Source organism: Schistocerca serialis, chromosome 5, assembly GCF_023864345.2.
Source record: "Schistocerca serialis cubense isolate TAMUIC-IGC-003099 chromosome 5, iqSchSeri2.2, whole genome shotgun sequence".
Lineage (NCBI taxonomy): Eukaryota > Metazoa > Arthropoda > Insecta > Orthoptera > Acrididae > Schistocerca > Schistocerca serialis.
Genome location: NC_064642.1, coordinates 664,281,564 through 664,299,678, shown reverse-complemented (window position 1 = coordinate 664,299,678; position 18,115 = coordinate 664,281,564). Strand labels below are relative to the sequence as shown.

The 18,115-nt window shown below is 42.0% G+C and overlaps 1 protein-coding gene across 1 annotated transcript in view; it reads left to right on the top strand.

The window, feature by feature from the left end:
- The window catches only part of LOC126481432 (glucose dehydrogenase [FAD, quinone]-like), a 63,329-nt gene that overhangs the window by 30,885 nt on the left and 14,329 nt on the right, over positions 1-18,115 (top strand). The window contains exons 3-4 of the mRNA XM_050105181.1: positions 14,839-15,069; positions 15,200-16,276. Coding sequence (XP_049961138.1) covers positions 14,839-15,069; positions 15,200-16,276 — 1,308 coding nt within the window. The remainder of the gene's footprint in view (positions 1-14,838; positions 15,070-15,199; positions 16,277-18,115) is intronic.

Sequence of the window (18,115 nt, the reverse complement as noted above, 5' to 3'; positions counted from 1 at the left end):
ACGGATTTACTATGTTTTAATAAAACAGCCCTAGCAAAGAATATGTGAAGGTGAGGAATCGATATAGTACACTGAAGAGGGGGCAGAATACGGCGCGGCGGTCGGCAACGCCTATATAAGACATCAAGCGTCTGGCGCAGTTGTTAGATCGGTTACTGGTGCTACAATGGCAGGTTATCCAGATTTAAGTGAGTTTTAATGCGGTGTTATAGTAGGCGCACGTGCGATGGGGCACAGGATCTCCTAGGTAGCGATGAGGTAGTGATTTTTCCGTACGACTATTTCACGAGTGTACCGTGAATACGAGAAATCCAGTAAAACGTTTAATATCGGACACCGCTGAGGCCGGAAAAAGATCCTGCAACAACGGAACCAACGACGACTGAAGAGAATCGTTCAACTTCATAGAAATGCAACTCTTCCCCAAATTGCTGCTGATTTCAATGCTGGGCCATCAACAAGCGTCAGTGTGCGAACCATTCAAAGAAACATAATCGATATGGGGCTTCCGGAGCCAGAGGCCCACTGGTGTACCGTTGGTGACCGGACGACACGAAGATTTACTCCTCGCCTGGGCCCGTCAACACTGGCATTGGACTTTTGATTACTGGAACCATGTTGCCTGGTCGGACTACTCTCGTTTCAAAGTGTATCGTGGGGATTTACGAGTTCCGTTATGGAGACAATCTCATGAATCCATGGACCCTGTTTGTCAGTGGGGGACTGTTCAACTTGTCGGAGGCTCTGTAATGGCGTTCAGCGTGTGGAGTTGGAGTGATATGGGACCTCTGATAAGTCTAGATATGACTTTGCATCCATTCATGTAAATTGTGCATTCCAGCAGAACAGTGCGACACCCTACACGTCCAGAATTGTTACAGAGTGACTCAAGGAACGCTCTTCTTATTTAAATACTTCCGCTTTCCACCAAACTCCCCAGACATGAACATTATTGAGCATATCTGGGATGCTTGCAACGTGCGTTCAGAAGAGATCTCCACCCCTCTTAATCTTACGGATTTATGGAGAGCCCTGCAGGATTCATGGTGTGAGTTCCCTGTAGGACTACTTCAGACATTATTCGAGTGTATGCAGCAGTTCTGCGTGCTCACGGAGTCCCTACACTACACTATTCAGATGTACCAGTTCTTTGGCTCTTCAGTGTATTATCATTTAAAGGCACTCGTTACGATAATGAATGTCAATGCAGTAAAATACAATGATTATAACGTTACAAGGATGTGCCGCACTATACATATTCCCAACTTACGAGCTGAGTGGGGTAAGTTACTGAAAGAGGAGGAGTTGTATCCGATGTAGGATCTAATTATGTGAGACAGGAACAGCAGCCTTAGTGTGATGGTCACGATGACAGTTTGTCTGGAACTAACACCCAGAGATCCTACAGAAGTGACGAAACGCTGGTGAATGAGCCAGTGGCAATTATGTTGCAAATGAAGCTAACACTGTCAGGTTCCATGATATGCCAGAGTTGTAAGCGATGCTTACCATAATCTTCTCTGACCTGTGAACAGAATGGAGACCCGTTAATCCAGCGACCAGAGAGATCAGCCACAATCTAGCATCCACATCTCTCAATCGACTCCTCTCTTCCACATCCCAGACGTGACTCTCCTTGTCCATGTCTTCCCATCGACTCCCTCTGGCCTCGTTCAAATGGTTCAAATGGCTCTGAGCACTATGGGACTTAACATCTTAGGTCATCAGTCCCCTAGAACTTAGAACTACTTAAACCTAACTAACCTAAGGACATCACACAACACCCAGCCATCACGAGGCAGAGAAATCTGGCCTCGTCTTTCCATCGATTTTGTGTTACACGTCTTTAAAAATTAAGCTCTCTGTGGTCTCCCCGCCAACGCAATGAACTCATGAATCCTCGAAAAAGTTGGTAGTTCCACCCAAGAGCGTATTGGTTTCATAGGCGTGATTTCGCGACAACCATCCAATTAATCACATTTACTCCCCTTTTCTAAAAAATGGCTACCATGTGTTACTTCCACATGGTGTCACCACTAATACGCCAATCGGTGCTCATTCTGCCATCAGCTTGCCTCACTTTACGGGTCCCTTGAAAACATGAAGAGCTTGCAACGTGGCTGGTAGCTGACGATGGTACAGAATCCATTTGCAGAGTAAGTCAGCACTATTTTCGAGAATTGTAGGAGATTCAGGAGATGTTTATGTCCCTAACTACACTACTTCACAAGCTCCAGACACCTATCGTCTACTGGTAGAGTTCCATATTTTGGATCGAAGTCCTTTCTATCTCGGCCACTCGCTGACCATCATTAATGAACAACGGCTTATCCACCAGCGCTCTGTCTTCAACGGCCCCCCTATTTCTGTGAAGCGCCGTTCCGCTAGGCCTCGCAGTGTGACAGCACCTTCGTGTACACTGCGGTCATCGCTTCTGAAGTAAGCCCGGAAAGCAAATGAAAGTAGAAAGTACCAAGTTAAGCTTTAAGAAAATTAAGAACAGGAAGTGAACTCATCCCATCCCATCACGGTGAAAACATGGGTATATATTCCATTAAGCTAATACAGTTCCCCATCATCAACACAGTTAAAGAAGACCAAAGAATGAAAAGTGTGCTTTGAGCTCCTGCGATTTGATTGTTCCGGTGTAGTGTGTTCGATCTCTTTCGATTCGCTTAGCGGTGCGCGGGTTGTTGCGCCCTCTGGGATTCCGTGCGGGAAGCCGAAAGGGGGTCTCGGGCAGGGAGAGACGAGCGGGCCTGGGCGTAGCGACGCCGGAAGATCGCGGAAGTCGCGGCGGCAAGTGGTGTGAGTGTGGCAGTTGCATTGGAGGTGCTGCAGTGACTCGCTGTCGTTCGTTCTGTTTACTAGTTCAACCGTTCTCACGCTGTGGCTACGGGCTGGTGTTATTCTGGCCATTACCTTATTAGCGGCATTTGGATTAATATTGTTAAAGGTGAGCTGTTTGTTTGGTGCATCTTCATCTGGTGGAGTTACAGCGAGACTTCTTTCTGTCGTATTCTGGCTTGCGCTGCTGCGTGTCGAAATACTGACTTGTGCCCTGGTTGATTTACGTATGAACTGGAGTGCCTCTGTGGGCGTGTTTGCTTAAATTAATTCAATCTTAACCACAGCTAGGAATAATTCAAGGCTAACTGTAGGTGCCGTGCGTGTGTGTTACTCTTTTTTTTTTTTTTCGTCCTTGTCTCTTACTCACTACTGTTGAGTGTTAAACTGTTTTGGAACCCCCTATGACGTCATTTCACGGAGTGGTTATAGAAAGAGTTTTGTGGGTACTGTTGTTAACGGCTTCTGCTGCAACGGGGTTTCTGGCCCACACATCCATCGCACGCCAGGGGTTTAGTGCCAGCAGCCAACAACAAGGTAACTTGTTATCAATCCTTTTCGAATCACCGTCCGGCATACGGCTATTGATGGATTTCTGTGGTAATATTCAAATGGAAGCACTGTCTTGTTAACTAGTCTGAACTGAATGTGCTTGCCTTGTAAAACAGTTCATTACTGATTCTGAGTAGTTTAATCAGTGGTAGGGCACTCGTTATTCTGGACCAGACTTTACTTGGCATTAATTGCGTTGTCTTGGTAAATCGGTGTGCTAGGTAAGATTATAACGCAAGCGCCATTGTGGGAAATATTTACCATTTAACTATATGCGTTGGTTCTGTGAATCATTGTGGCACACAAGGTCACGTAAGACAGTGCTGTAGTGGGCAGATATTGCTATATGTCTGTGATATTATTTCCTCTAAGCCATTGTGCTCATTAGGTTATGTAATGCTCAAATACAGTGACCAGTTTGGTAATTTTCAGTATTTCGTAATAACATTTTAAAACCATTAAAATTGCGGGAAAGTTTAAATCTCATATTTGCAGATTGTTTGATGTTAGATAACTTGTTCATGATTCATGTTAAATCAGCTGACGTACATTTAAATTGAACAAGTTATATGTCACTATGTTGTTACCAGTACCTTATATGAATAGTCTTGCGTAATAAATTTAATTTTATATTCTGTCCTCAGTTTGTTGCTCAGCCTTCCACTACAGCGGCCCCTGTATCCTGCTCCCAACCATATCAAAAAGAAACCCCCCCCGAGTGCCTTGTCGCATTACACTACAACTCGTCATGTTACATTTACTGATATCACACCTATTTCACGACATAAATTTGTATTGGCCTGCAGTCAAAATTTTGCAAATATTCACACAGTCACTGGAGCAGCTCCCCATCTCAGACTATAGACAATGGTGAGATATCGTGATCCTAGCCTTCAATTTTTTTTGTACCATATGTTTCTTTCATTTCCTACACTTTTTCGGCGATCGTTTACGTATGTTACTGCTCAATGATTAAAAAAAAACAGGAAACATTTATCAGCGCCTATACATGTACCAACCTAACGCGTGCGATAGTTTTCGTGTTAAAGTTGTACAGAATAAGTTTTTCAGTGAGGAAATCGACCTTTGTGAAAATTCGTTTTCAAAATATTGAGATGACTTGCACAGGATTTTACGCATCCTGTTTATGAAACGTGTAACATGCGTGATTTTTCATGAATTGCCAGAGACGTAAATGAGCACAAGATAATTACCCTTTATATTGGCTACACTGTAAGAAAGTTGACAATCGATTTTAAACCATTTGTATTGATTCCTTTGCGAGCAAATACATGTGCTTCTTGTGAAAGTCGTTTTGGTGAATTCATTGAGTTTCCTTTCCTGCAAGATATCGTGAGGTAGTCTCATGTTGTTTGAAAACCATGTTCATTGATGCAAGGAAGTACAGGCTACTCAGTTTTCTACTTCAGCCTCGGACGTCCCAATAATGCCTAACCTCTACTCTAGAAGTGATACATTTAGAGATGCCGCTGTCACTACATGTGAAAGTGCTTCAGAAAGGAAACTAGCTAGAACTGAAGAACAACAAAAGAATCTAAATGCTGGGATCGCCGTATATAATTTATGTGCCTTTATTATGTTTTTTTCTTTTTCTTTTGGAGAAAAATGTGTGTTTCACACATTGTGGAAAATCTGATGTTTCCCGGAATACAAACCTACACAGTTGATGTGCAATATTGCAAACATAGTGTTATTTTTTGCAGTTTCTCATACGTTGCTGCAGATACAGATATGCTGTACGATATTAACATTAGTCTGGTTTATGGATTATGTTCTATGGGTAAATAAACAGGAATGGGTCCTAAGTTTTTCAGTTAAAATACAGACAGATAATATCCTTATCAAATGCAGTAAAGTTACTTCGAGAAAGTTACGAGAATGGTTGTAAAATCATCAAACTAAATAATCATGAAAGATATGTGGCCGGCCACGGTGGCCGAGCGGTTCTAAGCGCTTCAGCCCGGAACCGTGCGACTGCTACGGTTGCAGTTTCGAATCCTGCCTCAGGCATGGATGTGTTCATTTTGTGATCACAACAGCTCAAAACAGTTCAGAATTCAACATGATTCACAAATTATCACACATGATACAAAGAACAGTACCTTATACTCTGTCTAGTCTCAGTTCCTTAAATCATGCAGCAAAAGTGTCCTACATTGAAGCACATTCAAATCTCTCTAAACAAAAACGATGATAGCGGCCATTCACCGCACAGAATCAATCCTGTACGACTGAATCACGCTTGTTTCCATAGGTAGTTCTACACAAAGTGTCCAGAATAGCTCCGTTGAGATTTTCACTCGAAAAGTTCCAGTCTCCGCTTGACTACCTTAGCGTTCCACTATTTTCTGCATTTGTATGGAGTGAAGGCTGTACCCACCAAAAATACATCATTCTTACATTCTGTAAACATGATTTGACTCATCGTGACCAGTTCTTGGGCACAAGTAGTATATTTCAACAATATTTTAATAAAGAAATGTTAACAATATTCGATGACACTCAGGTCATTCACAATAATTACAAATAAAGGTTTGTTCATAAGTAAAAAACCTAGTATTCTTGCACAAGCGTACTGGCGTTATGTGATATGCTATTTACGCCCTCTTCACAGAAGCATCTCTTGGTTCTATTTTCAACTGTGGTGTCTGCTAACACATGCAACTGACCACAGCGCTTTGGCTGGGGCGTTCACGCCATACTCTGAAACCCCGATCCCCACAAGTAAATTCACCTCTCCCCAATATCAGCCTTTTAACTCTCCCACGAAGTCCCCTTATAACTCTCATCCTCAAAATTTCACCAACACATTGTTGTCTTGGTCTCTGTTGAAATTGCGTAGGAAAATCTGAAAAATGCTGTTGAGGAAGCTGTTGTTGAAAATAATAATAACCGGGACTTGTCCATAGCTTTGATGTGAACTGGCAGATGAGAGGCTAAATATCTCTGAATCGTGCTGGTACAGCTAGAAGTGTGGACACTGGCAAGGTAGTTTCCAAGCATTGCAGATGCAAGGATAGAATGAAAAATAAATTTGATGATGAGTGCATAGCAAATTGTTATGATTCAACTTTTGTTACGAAAGTCGTTGGAGTAAGAACTATTTAGCAACACTCAGTTAAATAAGATATATAAATTCCTTGGAGACAGTGAGTCATAGGCGTTCAAAGACATTTAGTAATTGGGACCCATTGCAAATAAAGTGAATATTTGCAAACTAGAGTGTGTTGGCGAAGTTCCGATAAGGATGGGATCAAGACTTCTGCAGTTCATGTCAAGCATCAGGGCCAAGAAATTCACGAATGAAAAAACTTTAGATGCGAAAAATGGATTGACAAATAGACCACATTCAGAAGTGCTATGGTCTACAGGTTAGGTAGAATACAGTAGATGCTGAGTTAATGAGATGAGCACTCTGGGCTCTGTTTTCCCACACAAAGCAAGACAACTCCCAATCATGGGCTACTCCAAAAGAAGAACATAGTTCGTACAAGTACAATAGAAGCAAGGTAACTAAACAACAGTACAATGACCCTCATCATTTGCCATCAGCCATAATGTACGAAATAAACCTCGCAGATATTAGTCTACTATTGAAATGTTTTCACAGTTGGATTCCAAGTCCAAATAACTGCATGACCATTTGAATGGAACGAGCTACGTAAAACTGCCTTTGTAGGTATAAAGACTCTTCACTGTGGTGTTTAAGCTGCTGTTTCCTCATTCAGTTCGGGCAATAGAACGTAGTGTAAAGTTTTGCAGAATATGGGGCTCTGTATAGGATTACAAGTTTCATCAGCTGTGCTTTGTTTGGAAAAGGAACGGCTCGGGTCTTCGGATACTGCAGTGAAAATCTATCCAAGGATGGCTAAACTGCGTTGGAGAGCCAAGCGGAATCTGTTGGATAATTCGGATGATGCTAGCTGTGCAGAAGGCATGCAATGAACGAAAATCTTCGATCATTTCCCATAATCTTAATATTTTTGTATATAAGGTACATTTTCGCAGAGCCTTTTTATAGTAGAAGGATGAAATTCTCGGGAGTTGTTCTTTAATGCCTTGTAATATAGTTGAATTGAAATATTTGTGAAATAATTTCGTATTAAATAATTTGTATTTTAAAATACTTGTTAAAATATATAACTTTACATTTAGAAGAAACAAAATGCCTCAAATCTTCATTTTACCAAAATAATTAATTCTGTAGGAAAAACAGAACGTATGTCCGTGTTCTGTCAAGAAATCAAGCATTTTATCCCAACACCTGATCAGAAATGTTCCTATATTTCGGCTCAGAATAACACTGTAGTCATAAGGCATCCCTTATACCCTTAAAGACAGTATCACTGAATGTATCTCCTGTATCTGTCGTAACACACTGCACCAAATGATACGAAGCGTGAAAAAATTTCAGGCAACAAGCAGATAGTATGTTCCCCAAATGTGTCACATCCAACCTTCATTTTAATTTTTTTCTCTTCAGTCATCTGACTGATCTGACACATCCCATGACGAATTTCTCTTCTGTGGAAAACTCATAACCACCGAGTACCACATTTTTGCACCCTACATCCACAGTTATTTGTTGGTTGTATCCCAGTCTCTACCATACTACACAGTTTTTATCATCTAATACTTCGTCTAGAACCATAGAAGTTATTCCCTGGTGCCTTAATATTTGTCCGTCATCCTGTCCCTTGTTGTTGTAGTTGTTTTCAAGTACTCCTTGCTTCCGTAACAAGGTGGAGATCCTACTCATTTCTGACCTGATCAGTTCACTTAATTTTCAACGTTCTTCTGTAGCACCACATCTCAAATCCTTCGATCCTTTTGTGTTTCAATGTCACCACATTCCAAGAATCAGTACCATAAAATGGTGTGCTCCAAATATACATACTCAGAAATTTGTTCCTCAGAATAAGGCCTACGTTTGATACAATTCCTCTATAGCCAAGGTCGCTAACACACCCTTGTGTGGTGGCAGTCGGCTTGGAGGTAAGCTGGTTCGAGCCCTGGTAACAGATGAGATTTCACTGCCAGTATTTGGCCGACAAGTGGAGGAGAGGTGGTGGCGTAAAGTTCCTGATCACCAGACTCTGCGCCAATATCCTAGTTTAAATCCCAAACCTCTCTGCTGTGTCCCACGATGTGCGGGTATGTGAAACACTGTTGATGGTGACCAATCTGTCGGATGGGGACGTTACACTCAGCTGCCCCATTGAAGCTATTCGCCACGAGCAGGCTATGTGCCGGCACCAGATTTTACCTCCACCCTTCCTTTCATCCATAACAACACAACCAAAACATTACAATATTCAAGCACTCATCACAGTCGTAACAAATACACACTTAACACTGCACAATAGCCCCGAGAAAGGCAACAGCAAACCATCTCCATTAGTAGGAACACTACTGGCCCTTAAAATTGCTACACGTCGAAGATGACGTGCTACAGACGCAAAATTTAACCGACAGGAAGAAGATGCTCAGATATGCAAATGATTAGCTTTTCAGAGCATTCACACGAGGTTGGCGCCGGTGACGACACCTACAACGTGCTCACATGAGGAAAGTTTCCAACCGATTTCTCATACGCAGGCGTTGTTGTGGTGTCTCCTGTATGGAGGACAGAAATGCGTACCAACACGTTTCCGACTTTGATAAAGGTCGGATTGAAGCCTATCGCGACTGCGGTTTATCGTATCACGACATTACGGCTCATATTTGTCGACATCCAATGACTGTTAGCAGAATATGGAATCGGTGGGTTCAGGAGGGTACTACGGAACGCCGTGCTGTATCCTAACGGCCTCGTATCACTAGCAGTATAGATGACTGGCATCTTATCCGCATGGCTGTAACGGATCGTGCAGCTACGTCCGAATCCCTGAGTCAACAGATGGGGACGTTTGCAAGACAACAACCATCTGCACCAACAGTTTGACGACGTTTGCAGCAGCATAGACTATCAGCTCGGAGACCATGGCTGCAGTTACCCTTGACGCTGCATCACAGGCAGGAGTGTCTGCGATGTTGTACTCAGCGACGAACCTAGGTGACCGATTGGCAAAACGTCATTTTTGCGGATGAATCCAGGTTCTGTTTACAGTGTCATGATTGTCGCAACCGTGTTTGGCGACATCGCAGTTAATGCACATAGGAAGGGTGTATTCTTTATCGCCATACTGGCGTATCACCCGGTGTGATGGAATGGGGTACCATTCGTTACACGTCTCGGTCACTTCTTGTTCGCATTGACGGCACTTAGAACAGTGGAAGTAACATTTCAGATTTGTTACGACCCCTGGCTCTACCCTTCATTCGATCCCTGTGAAACCCTACATTTCAGCAGGATAATGCACGACCACATGTTGCAGGTCCTGTACGGGCCTTTCTGGATACACAAAATGTTCCACTGCTACCCTGTCCAGCACATGCTCCACATCTCTCACCAATTGAAAACGTCTGGCCAACGGTGGCCTAACAACTGGCTCATCACAATACGCCAGTCACTACTCTTGATGAACTGTGGTATCGTGTTGAAGCTACATGGGCAGCTGTACCTGTACACGTCATCCAAGCTTTGTTTGACTCAATACCCAGGCGAACCAAGGTCGTTATTACGGCCAGAGGTGGTTTCTGGGTACTGATTTCTCAGGATCTATGGACCGAAACTACGTGAAAATGTAATCACATGTCAGTTCTAGTATAATACATTTGTCCGATGAATACACGTTTATCATCTGCATTACTTCTTGGTGTAGCAATTTTAATGGGCAGTAGTGTACATTGTCATGTTCGGTAGTGCAGCAGTCCTGCATCTGCTCCCCTAAGCTCGTATCGATAGTATACGACTATTTATTTTTACATTACTGATTCTAGTAATCTGGCTCGGCCCAGATTGCCCTCTTTATATACTCTTCCCTTGACCATTCATGGGCTATTTTGCTTTGAAGTTTGAAGACTTCCGTCGTCTAGTTCTTGATCACCGATTTTGATATTAAGGTTCTCGCCATTTTCTTTTCTACTACTACACTCCACTTTTCTTCTTTCTTCGTTTTACTCTCAATCGACATCTGGATTCATAAAACTCTTATGTCCTGTAATTGTCCTCCAGTTTCACTGAAGATACTAATGTCATGTGCGGATCTTCTCATTAATACCCTTTAACCCCAAATTTTAAACAAATTCCTGCAACTTTGTCTTTATTTCTGTCACTGCTTCTTTGTTGTATAGATTGAAAAGAACAGCGAACGTCTGCAGTCATTTGTCTGTCATGTTACGGGCGCTATGGTAGTTTGGCAATGTGCTGTTTCCCACAATCCATCGACAATACTGCCATGTCTTGATGTCGTAGCCAACAGTTTCTGATTTTCTTCAGTTCTTAACTACAATCTTCAGTGCTACAGCACCACTTTATGCATGTCACATTCACATCCTTTCGCTGATAAACTGTAGAAAAGTGCCGTTTGAGGTCAGGTAATGTAATATCAGCACAGTTAATATAAAAAAATTCATTCAGTTGTAAGACTTGTAAAAGCCACCATATTTACACCAGTGTCTTTGAGAAAGTTGATATGGGATAACCTACACAGATGCAGAGAAAATGTTTTATACTGCTGTACAACTTCACTTTTGAAAAGTACTGAAAAATTTCTGTCTTTGTCAGGCTGTTTTGAGAATTTAATCACCGGATATGTCGATGCCTTGGTAGATCAATGCTTGCATATTCCGACACTGTTGACGGAGTAAATTTAAACCACCGTATTCATATCTCTGGGGAAGAATTTTTATGTAATAGTATTTTGTAACCACAATATAGTGTACTTTGCATCACTTTACTTTCATCGGCAAATATCTAGTTAATTTATTTACGAAAAATTCTTCTGTTCAGTTTATCCACTTCTGTAAAATATAATATTATTCTGTTACAAAGCAGTACTACAAACTCCATCTAATTACGTTATTCTAAACAAAAACACTATTTAAACAAACTTGTATGTAGTTGAACTGAAAAAATTTTACTTAGAAGTAAACGCAATTCAAAGGCCGCTGACAAAATATAATTACCATGGTCTTTCCGATTTTTTACTGTTGTAACAATTTCCGACGATGACGCTACCGTCCGACGTCAATCTTCTTTCAGTCGCAGACTCCAACAAAGCGGGTGCCCACCACCCAGTTCTGTGTTGCAGCATGAGATTGCTCTGGATGGACATCGCTCGGCACCAATATCTCACAGTGTACGTGAATCATAAAACAAAGTCCCATAAATCAAACTGATCGTCTTCTAACAGATCCTTAATTTTCATTTCAGTTCCTCTCTATGTTATTCTCATTAGCGTCTTATCTGTGCCTTCCATCTTACTTGATCTCATGAATTCCAAATGTCTTTTCAACACTGACTCTAATACTGTCTTGCACTCTAATATGTCTTGCATATCGACTCCCATTTCATCTATCACATAATCAGACAAGTCTTTTCCGTTATAGAACTCTTCAATTTACTCATTTCACCTCCCTGCCCTCTCCACTGCAATTCACTTTGCAGTGTTAGTGTCGACAACCTTAACTTTCCCTGAAGGTAGTTTTGAGTTTTCTATATACTCAAAAAGTTCTTCTGAAGACTTTTTCTTTATAGGTTCTTCCCACTCATCTCCTGCAGGCATTTTGCTTTTGTCTTCCTTCACATCCAGCTTATTTCATTCCTGTGACTCGTAGAGTCTTACAGAGATGGCCGAGACTTGTTGTTATGGTTCCATTCAATTATTTTTGTAGAATTAAGTTGTAGAGCTAAGTTAAGGAAATATACTTTACAATGTAGCATCATTGTTATACATCCACTGCATTTAATATTTTTCTTTATGTTCTCCTATCAAGAATATCGCTGATTTGACACTATTTCCGGTCATGTACATCTCAACGCTGTACACCTAATGGGGAATGTTGTTACAGGGATGAAGTAATTTGTTACATTATATGCGCACCATTAAGCATTCATTAAAAATTACAGTTTCATATTATTTATTTTTTGTTTCTAGTACGTGCAATATGTTGTCAATATAATCGAAAAATCTGTTTCATTTTTCTCAAATTACTGGTAATCTGACATTAAATTTTTTCTGATTGCTGTATGTTTATGTTTCTTTGGGCGTTGTGCTTGTGTTGTCTTCTTTTCGTGTTATCTCATATCGCCTTCACAAATGAGGTACGTAATAAGAAGCTACACATGACATTCGCACCGAAACAACTAGCCCCAATGAAATTATAGGAAATTACCCCATACCCCATCATTTCATACACGGTTGCCAGTAAGCATCCGGTTTCAGCTGCAGAGAAATTTTAAACATTTTATTATTTATATGAAGTTAAGAAATCCACATAACACAGCATTTGCACTGATCTACAAAAGCCTACGTTGGTATGAAAGAAAGAGTTGCAGAAAAAGTAACTGGAAACTTACGGAGCAACGTTTCCTTTCGCAGTCTCTCTAATAGTCAGAGCTCGCTTTCCAGCGATCAGCAGGAAATGTACTATCAGCTGCTACAATCAGCTGAAAAGAATGTCTGTTGCAAATAGTGATTAACTCAAAGTCGCATGTAACACGCTTCCCCATGTAAAAACTCCCCTACCTGTTTTCCGTGAACGTTTTTGTACTTCGGTCGTTCGTCAACCAACTGAAGTATTTTTTCAGTTACCTGAGATTTCTTTGCTGTTACCTTACACTTTTTTCTGTGCAATTTCTGTGACTGCCATTTTTAGACACGTCCATTCCTAACCACCTGAACTGCCTTTATGGTATTCATTATCGAGTACCCTTAGCCTCAGAAAACTTCAAACTCATCTCATCCTCTCTCAGTACTCAAGTATGCCGTTTCTTTGCACATTTTTTCTTCCTGATTACATTTAATCATTATTAAATTGTGATCCGAGTCCACAGCTGCTCGTGGGTAAGACCTACATTCCAATATTTTATTCCAGGATCCCAGCCCTTCCGTGCTGTAATGAAATTGAGATTTTCCCGTGTCTCCTGGCATTTTCCTACTATACTTTCTCCTCTTCCGATATTTGGACACTATTATGCCCATTCCTATGGAAATTATATGTCGAAATTCAGATTTTCTCCTCTCTAACTCCTAACATCAAGCCCATATCCTCCCATAGTTCTACAAATCCAGTGTGATTATGAGATTACAATGGTCTGTAATGTAATTACCCATTCTATATTCTTATTTTATACTTCCTTTACGTCTTCGTCATCTTCTTGTGGCGTCGGCATTATACCTAAACTATTGTTGTAGGAGTTGGTTTGTCATCGTTTGTAATGACAACAATTGTATCTCCTATCTTTTCAGTGTTACTCAGTGAATACTATAGGTTCTTTCTCATGACGATTCCTACTCTCTTTATATAAAATGCAGACAAATTAAAACAAGACGGATGGAGAAAAAGTATGTAAACTATTATTTCAAAAGTAATCGCCGTAACTGTTAAGACATTTATCAGACTGTGAGGTAAGACGGTCACTGACTTTATGGAGAAAAGGTTGCTGTTCCCTATGTAATTGTAATTGTACCTACGCGTGCACCTCCTTGCCCGATGTAAATCGACGCCCACGAAAGTTCTTCTTCAGGGCTCCAGAAATATGGAAATCTCATGACGAGGGACCGGGCCTGTGCACGTGTTTGCCAAAGTTGTTTCGACTATGCTGCAGAAGTTTCGCTGGGAAGCCCTAACACATCCTCCATGGAGTCACGACCTCTCCCTACGCTAATATACTGTTGGTGCCCTGGAGGAAGACATTACTGGCCATCGATTTGATTCGGACGAAGGGTGCACGCCTGGTTACAATCATGATTCAGTAGGCAAATTCAGACATTTTTCCACGGCGACGACCATTTTGTCTCACAGTACGACACGTGTATTAATATTTATGAAGCTTATTTTTAAACTAATGAACACTTAACTACTCTTCTTTCCGTATGTATAGTTTCCATTTGACTACCCCTTATATAGTTTTCTGCTGAAGATGTTCTACCGCGTGTTCATCTTTCCGTTTCACTTCAGTAATCCCCACTTTCTCTAGATTGAATCTTTGCGTTTCTCTTTTCAGAATTACTGCTTTCCCAGCCACGTTCAAACTTCAGTCAGTCAACTTTCTGGTACCGGTTATTCAATAATTGTTTGGCAATTGCACCCCTTGCCTTCTGCTTCCTTAAGCCGTTGATCGATGGCGATTGGTCTGCTTTTAAGGCACAAATTTCCATCCCAAGTACAAAAAGATTCCCAGAAACTCTTTTCGCTGCTCCGTCCTCTCTGGCAAAGCCATTAAATATCCTTTTCTGCATAGTATTTTACAAGTAGCACACTTCCTGATCTCGTCATACTGTCATAGATTCCAAACACTTTCATTTACAGGTACCAGCGCTACAGAATAGAGTGGAGCGTACTTATGAAGACTGGCAGTTTGTCACCGAGGAGCAACAACAGGCCTGTCTCGGGTTTGAGGATCCTGGTAGGTGCCTCTGGCCTAGAGGGAAAATGGTGGGTGGTTCCAGCAACCTCTACGGCTTGGTGTACGTGCGAGGCAATAAATGTGACTACGATGGCTGGGCGCGACAGGGTCTCACCGATTGGAGCTACGACAAAGTGAGTACCATAAGAAGACACTAACCAACTGGCTTCTCGAAATGCCGCGTTTCCGACTATTCACATCACACACATTGAGAAACGAGCCTTCCAATTACGTTTCTTTTACGAAACACGTTCTGTTTTCCAGGTGCTGCCATACTTCAAGAAATCGGAGGACCTACGTTCGGATTTAATAGCATCAGAACCAGACGTCCACAAGTACCACGGCTTTGGAGGCTACTACACTGTCAGCCAAATAAAGGCCAACTTGAGCGTCTATGAAACAATGAAGGAAGCCGTCAGAGAGACAGGCCACGAATTCGTAGTCGACCTTGTCGCGGACAAATTCCTCGTTTTCTCCGAGTCTTTGGGGGACATAAGAGATGGCGAAAGGTGCAGCAATGCGAAGGCTTTTCTGAGTCCGGCGGGGCGCAGGTCAAATCTACATCTGCTGAGGCACGCTTTCGTAACGAAAATTCTTATCGATCCGGAAACCAAAAGGGCATATGGAGTTGAATTTATGCATGGCGGCGAGAAAATGACGGCTAACGTTACAAAGGAGGTCATCCTGTCTGCAGGGACTGTGCAGTCTCCACAGTTTCTGATGTTGTCTGGAGTGGGCCCTGAAGATGAACTAAAATCCTTGAATATAACAACGATTGTAGCGAATGATAATGTCGGAGCTAATCTCCAGGATCATTTCAAGTCGCCAATAATCACATTCTGCATAAACAACGAGAAGTACCGCAGAGATCAAACGGAGTTAACCAGTGACGACAAAACTTACCAGTATCTTAAAGGAAGAACGGGTCCACTTGCAACTCTATCGTGTAACAATTTCTTAGGTTTCATCAGGACAAATTCTACGCCAGATGAGTACTGTCCAGAAGGATACCCAGACATCGAGATGCAACTGTCCTGTGTGAACAAAACGGACGACGGTGGACGTCAGGCCTTCCTGGATAAAGCAGGCTTCGGAGAAGACGCCAGGCGTGGATACAATGAGATATTCGACAGCTGTGACATGACTATGGTTCCGTACATGACGCTACTACACCCGCGAAGCGTCGGTAAAATCTCTCTGAACAGCTCTGATCCGCGTGACCCACCCAAAATCGACCCGCGATATTTGACCAGAGATGAAGACATTCAGGCGTTCCTGGGCGGTGACGAGTACGCCATAAAGTTTGGCAACACTGAAGCTATGAAGAACATTGGAACCGAGGTAATCTCACGAAATCTAAATATAGAGATCCATAATTATTAAAAAATAACCTGATTCCCTCTACAACATGTTCTCTATACCTGTGACTACCTTCCTAGCGATCTAGACTGACTGAGTAGCAATGATACTTGTACTGAAGAGTTACTCTGAAGACCATGCGCAAAACAGTCTCCACTTCCTCTGGTGATCTGCAATCGAAAATGTCCGAATACATTCAGGATAAATCATAGGTTTCCAAACAAAGGGTGAAAGCGGTGACTATTGTTTCTATTGTCATAAGATCACGCAATTACGGGATGTATTCTACATGTCTTCCTTGTATACACACACAATATGACAGTCGCTCGAATCTGTGTTGGCAAACACGTGATACTATTTCTCCTGTTATTTGCTAATAAGTTAATGAAATTCTTCTTTACAGATGGTCCAAATTATAGATTTTCTGATGGTACCAATCTGTTCTAAGTCGACCCAGATGTAAATCTACTGGTGTGAATATTGGTGACATAGGCCGTCATTCTACTGAACATAGACCGAGCCAATTTACAGCATAATGAAATTCTTCTTTACAGATGTTCCAAATTATAGATTTTCTGATGGTACCAATCTGTTCTAAGTCGCCACAGATGTAAATCTACTGGTGTGAATACTGGTGACATAGGCAGTCATTCTACTGAACATAGACCGAGCCAATTTACAGCAAAGTACTGGGCCAACTGCGGGCGCACTTCAATGCTGTAATGCTGGGGTGGCGCGTTTTGCTGTAAGAAAGAACGGAAATATCAACTTTCGTCCAGGAGTGACATGAAGATTTCATTGTCCAGAATGTCGATGTAGACCATCGCCTTGTGGCCCCTTCAATAAAAAAAGGACAACCCAGTGTTACATCCAATGTGGATTGTTCCAGATCAAATACCTGATGTTTTGTTTGTTCGCTTCGCCACTGACGTATATATTTGCCTAGTCTGGAAAAATGGATGGAATCAACAAAACCAGGAAGAGTCTCGAGCCCATTCAGAGCGCTCTCAGAGAACTGCGCCCAACGATCAGGATCGTCTACTATCAGATTTTGCAGCATCTGTAGCTCGTGTGGTTGACACATTTCAATGCTAAACGCGCATAACACTGCCGTGGCTGGTTCCCATTTGCGCCCAGACGCAACGGGTCCGCTCTGTCGGACTCCTGACTGGCTGCTACCGCCTCTGCTGACTTACCTCGATCTGTTGTCGTCTTTGGTCATCCATATCTTCTTGCACTGGCAACGGAACTTGTCCTTTTGAAATTGTTGATACGTTTTGCCACCGTGTCATGAGTTATCTGCATACTGTGCCAGCCAACGGAATATGTTACTCCGTTCTTCCTTCAGTAATGGTATTTCTTTTTGGTTCCCCATTTTGGAAGCAGTAAGGAAATAAGTCACTACTTTTGCCACGTGTATGGTTACTTACAGTATGACTCACAATGTATAACAGAAAAGAAGATCATAAGCGGACTGAACCGTAACATTTCGTGTAATACTGAGGTTAACGATGTTCTTGTAGATTGTCAGATTTCAAGCAACAACGCAAACAGGTATCACGTAGATAGTCTTCAGAATTCTCCTATAATTTGCTTCGTTGCCCAAGATGGGACGGAAATTTTGTAAATTAAGGACAAAGAACCAGCAGTTAATAGCACATTACAAGTAACTGCAAACCACCGATTCTTTAACAACTGCTGGCCGGGGTGGCCGAGCGGTTCTAGACGCTACACTCTGTAACCGCGCGACCGCTCCGGTCGCAGGTTCGAATCCTGCTAGTTAGGTTTAAGTAATTCTAAGTTCCAGGGGACTGATGACAT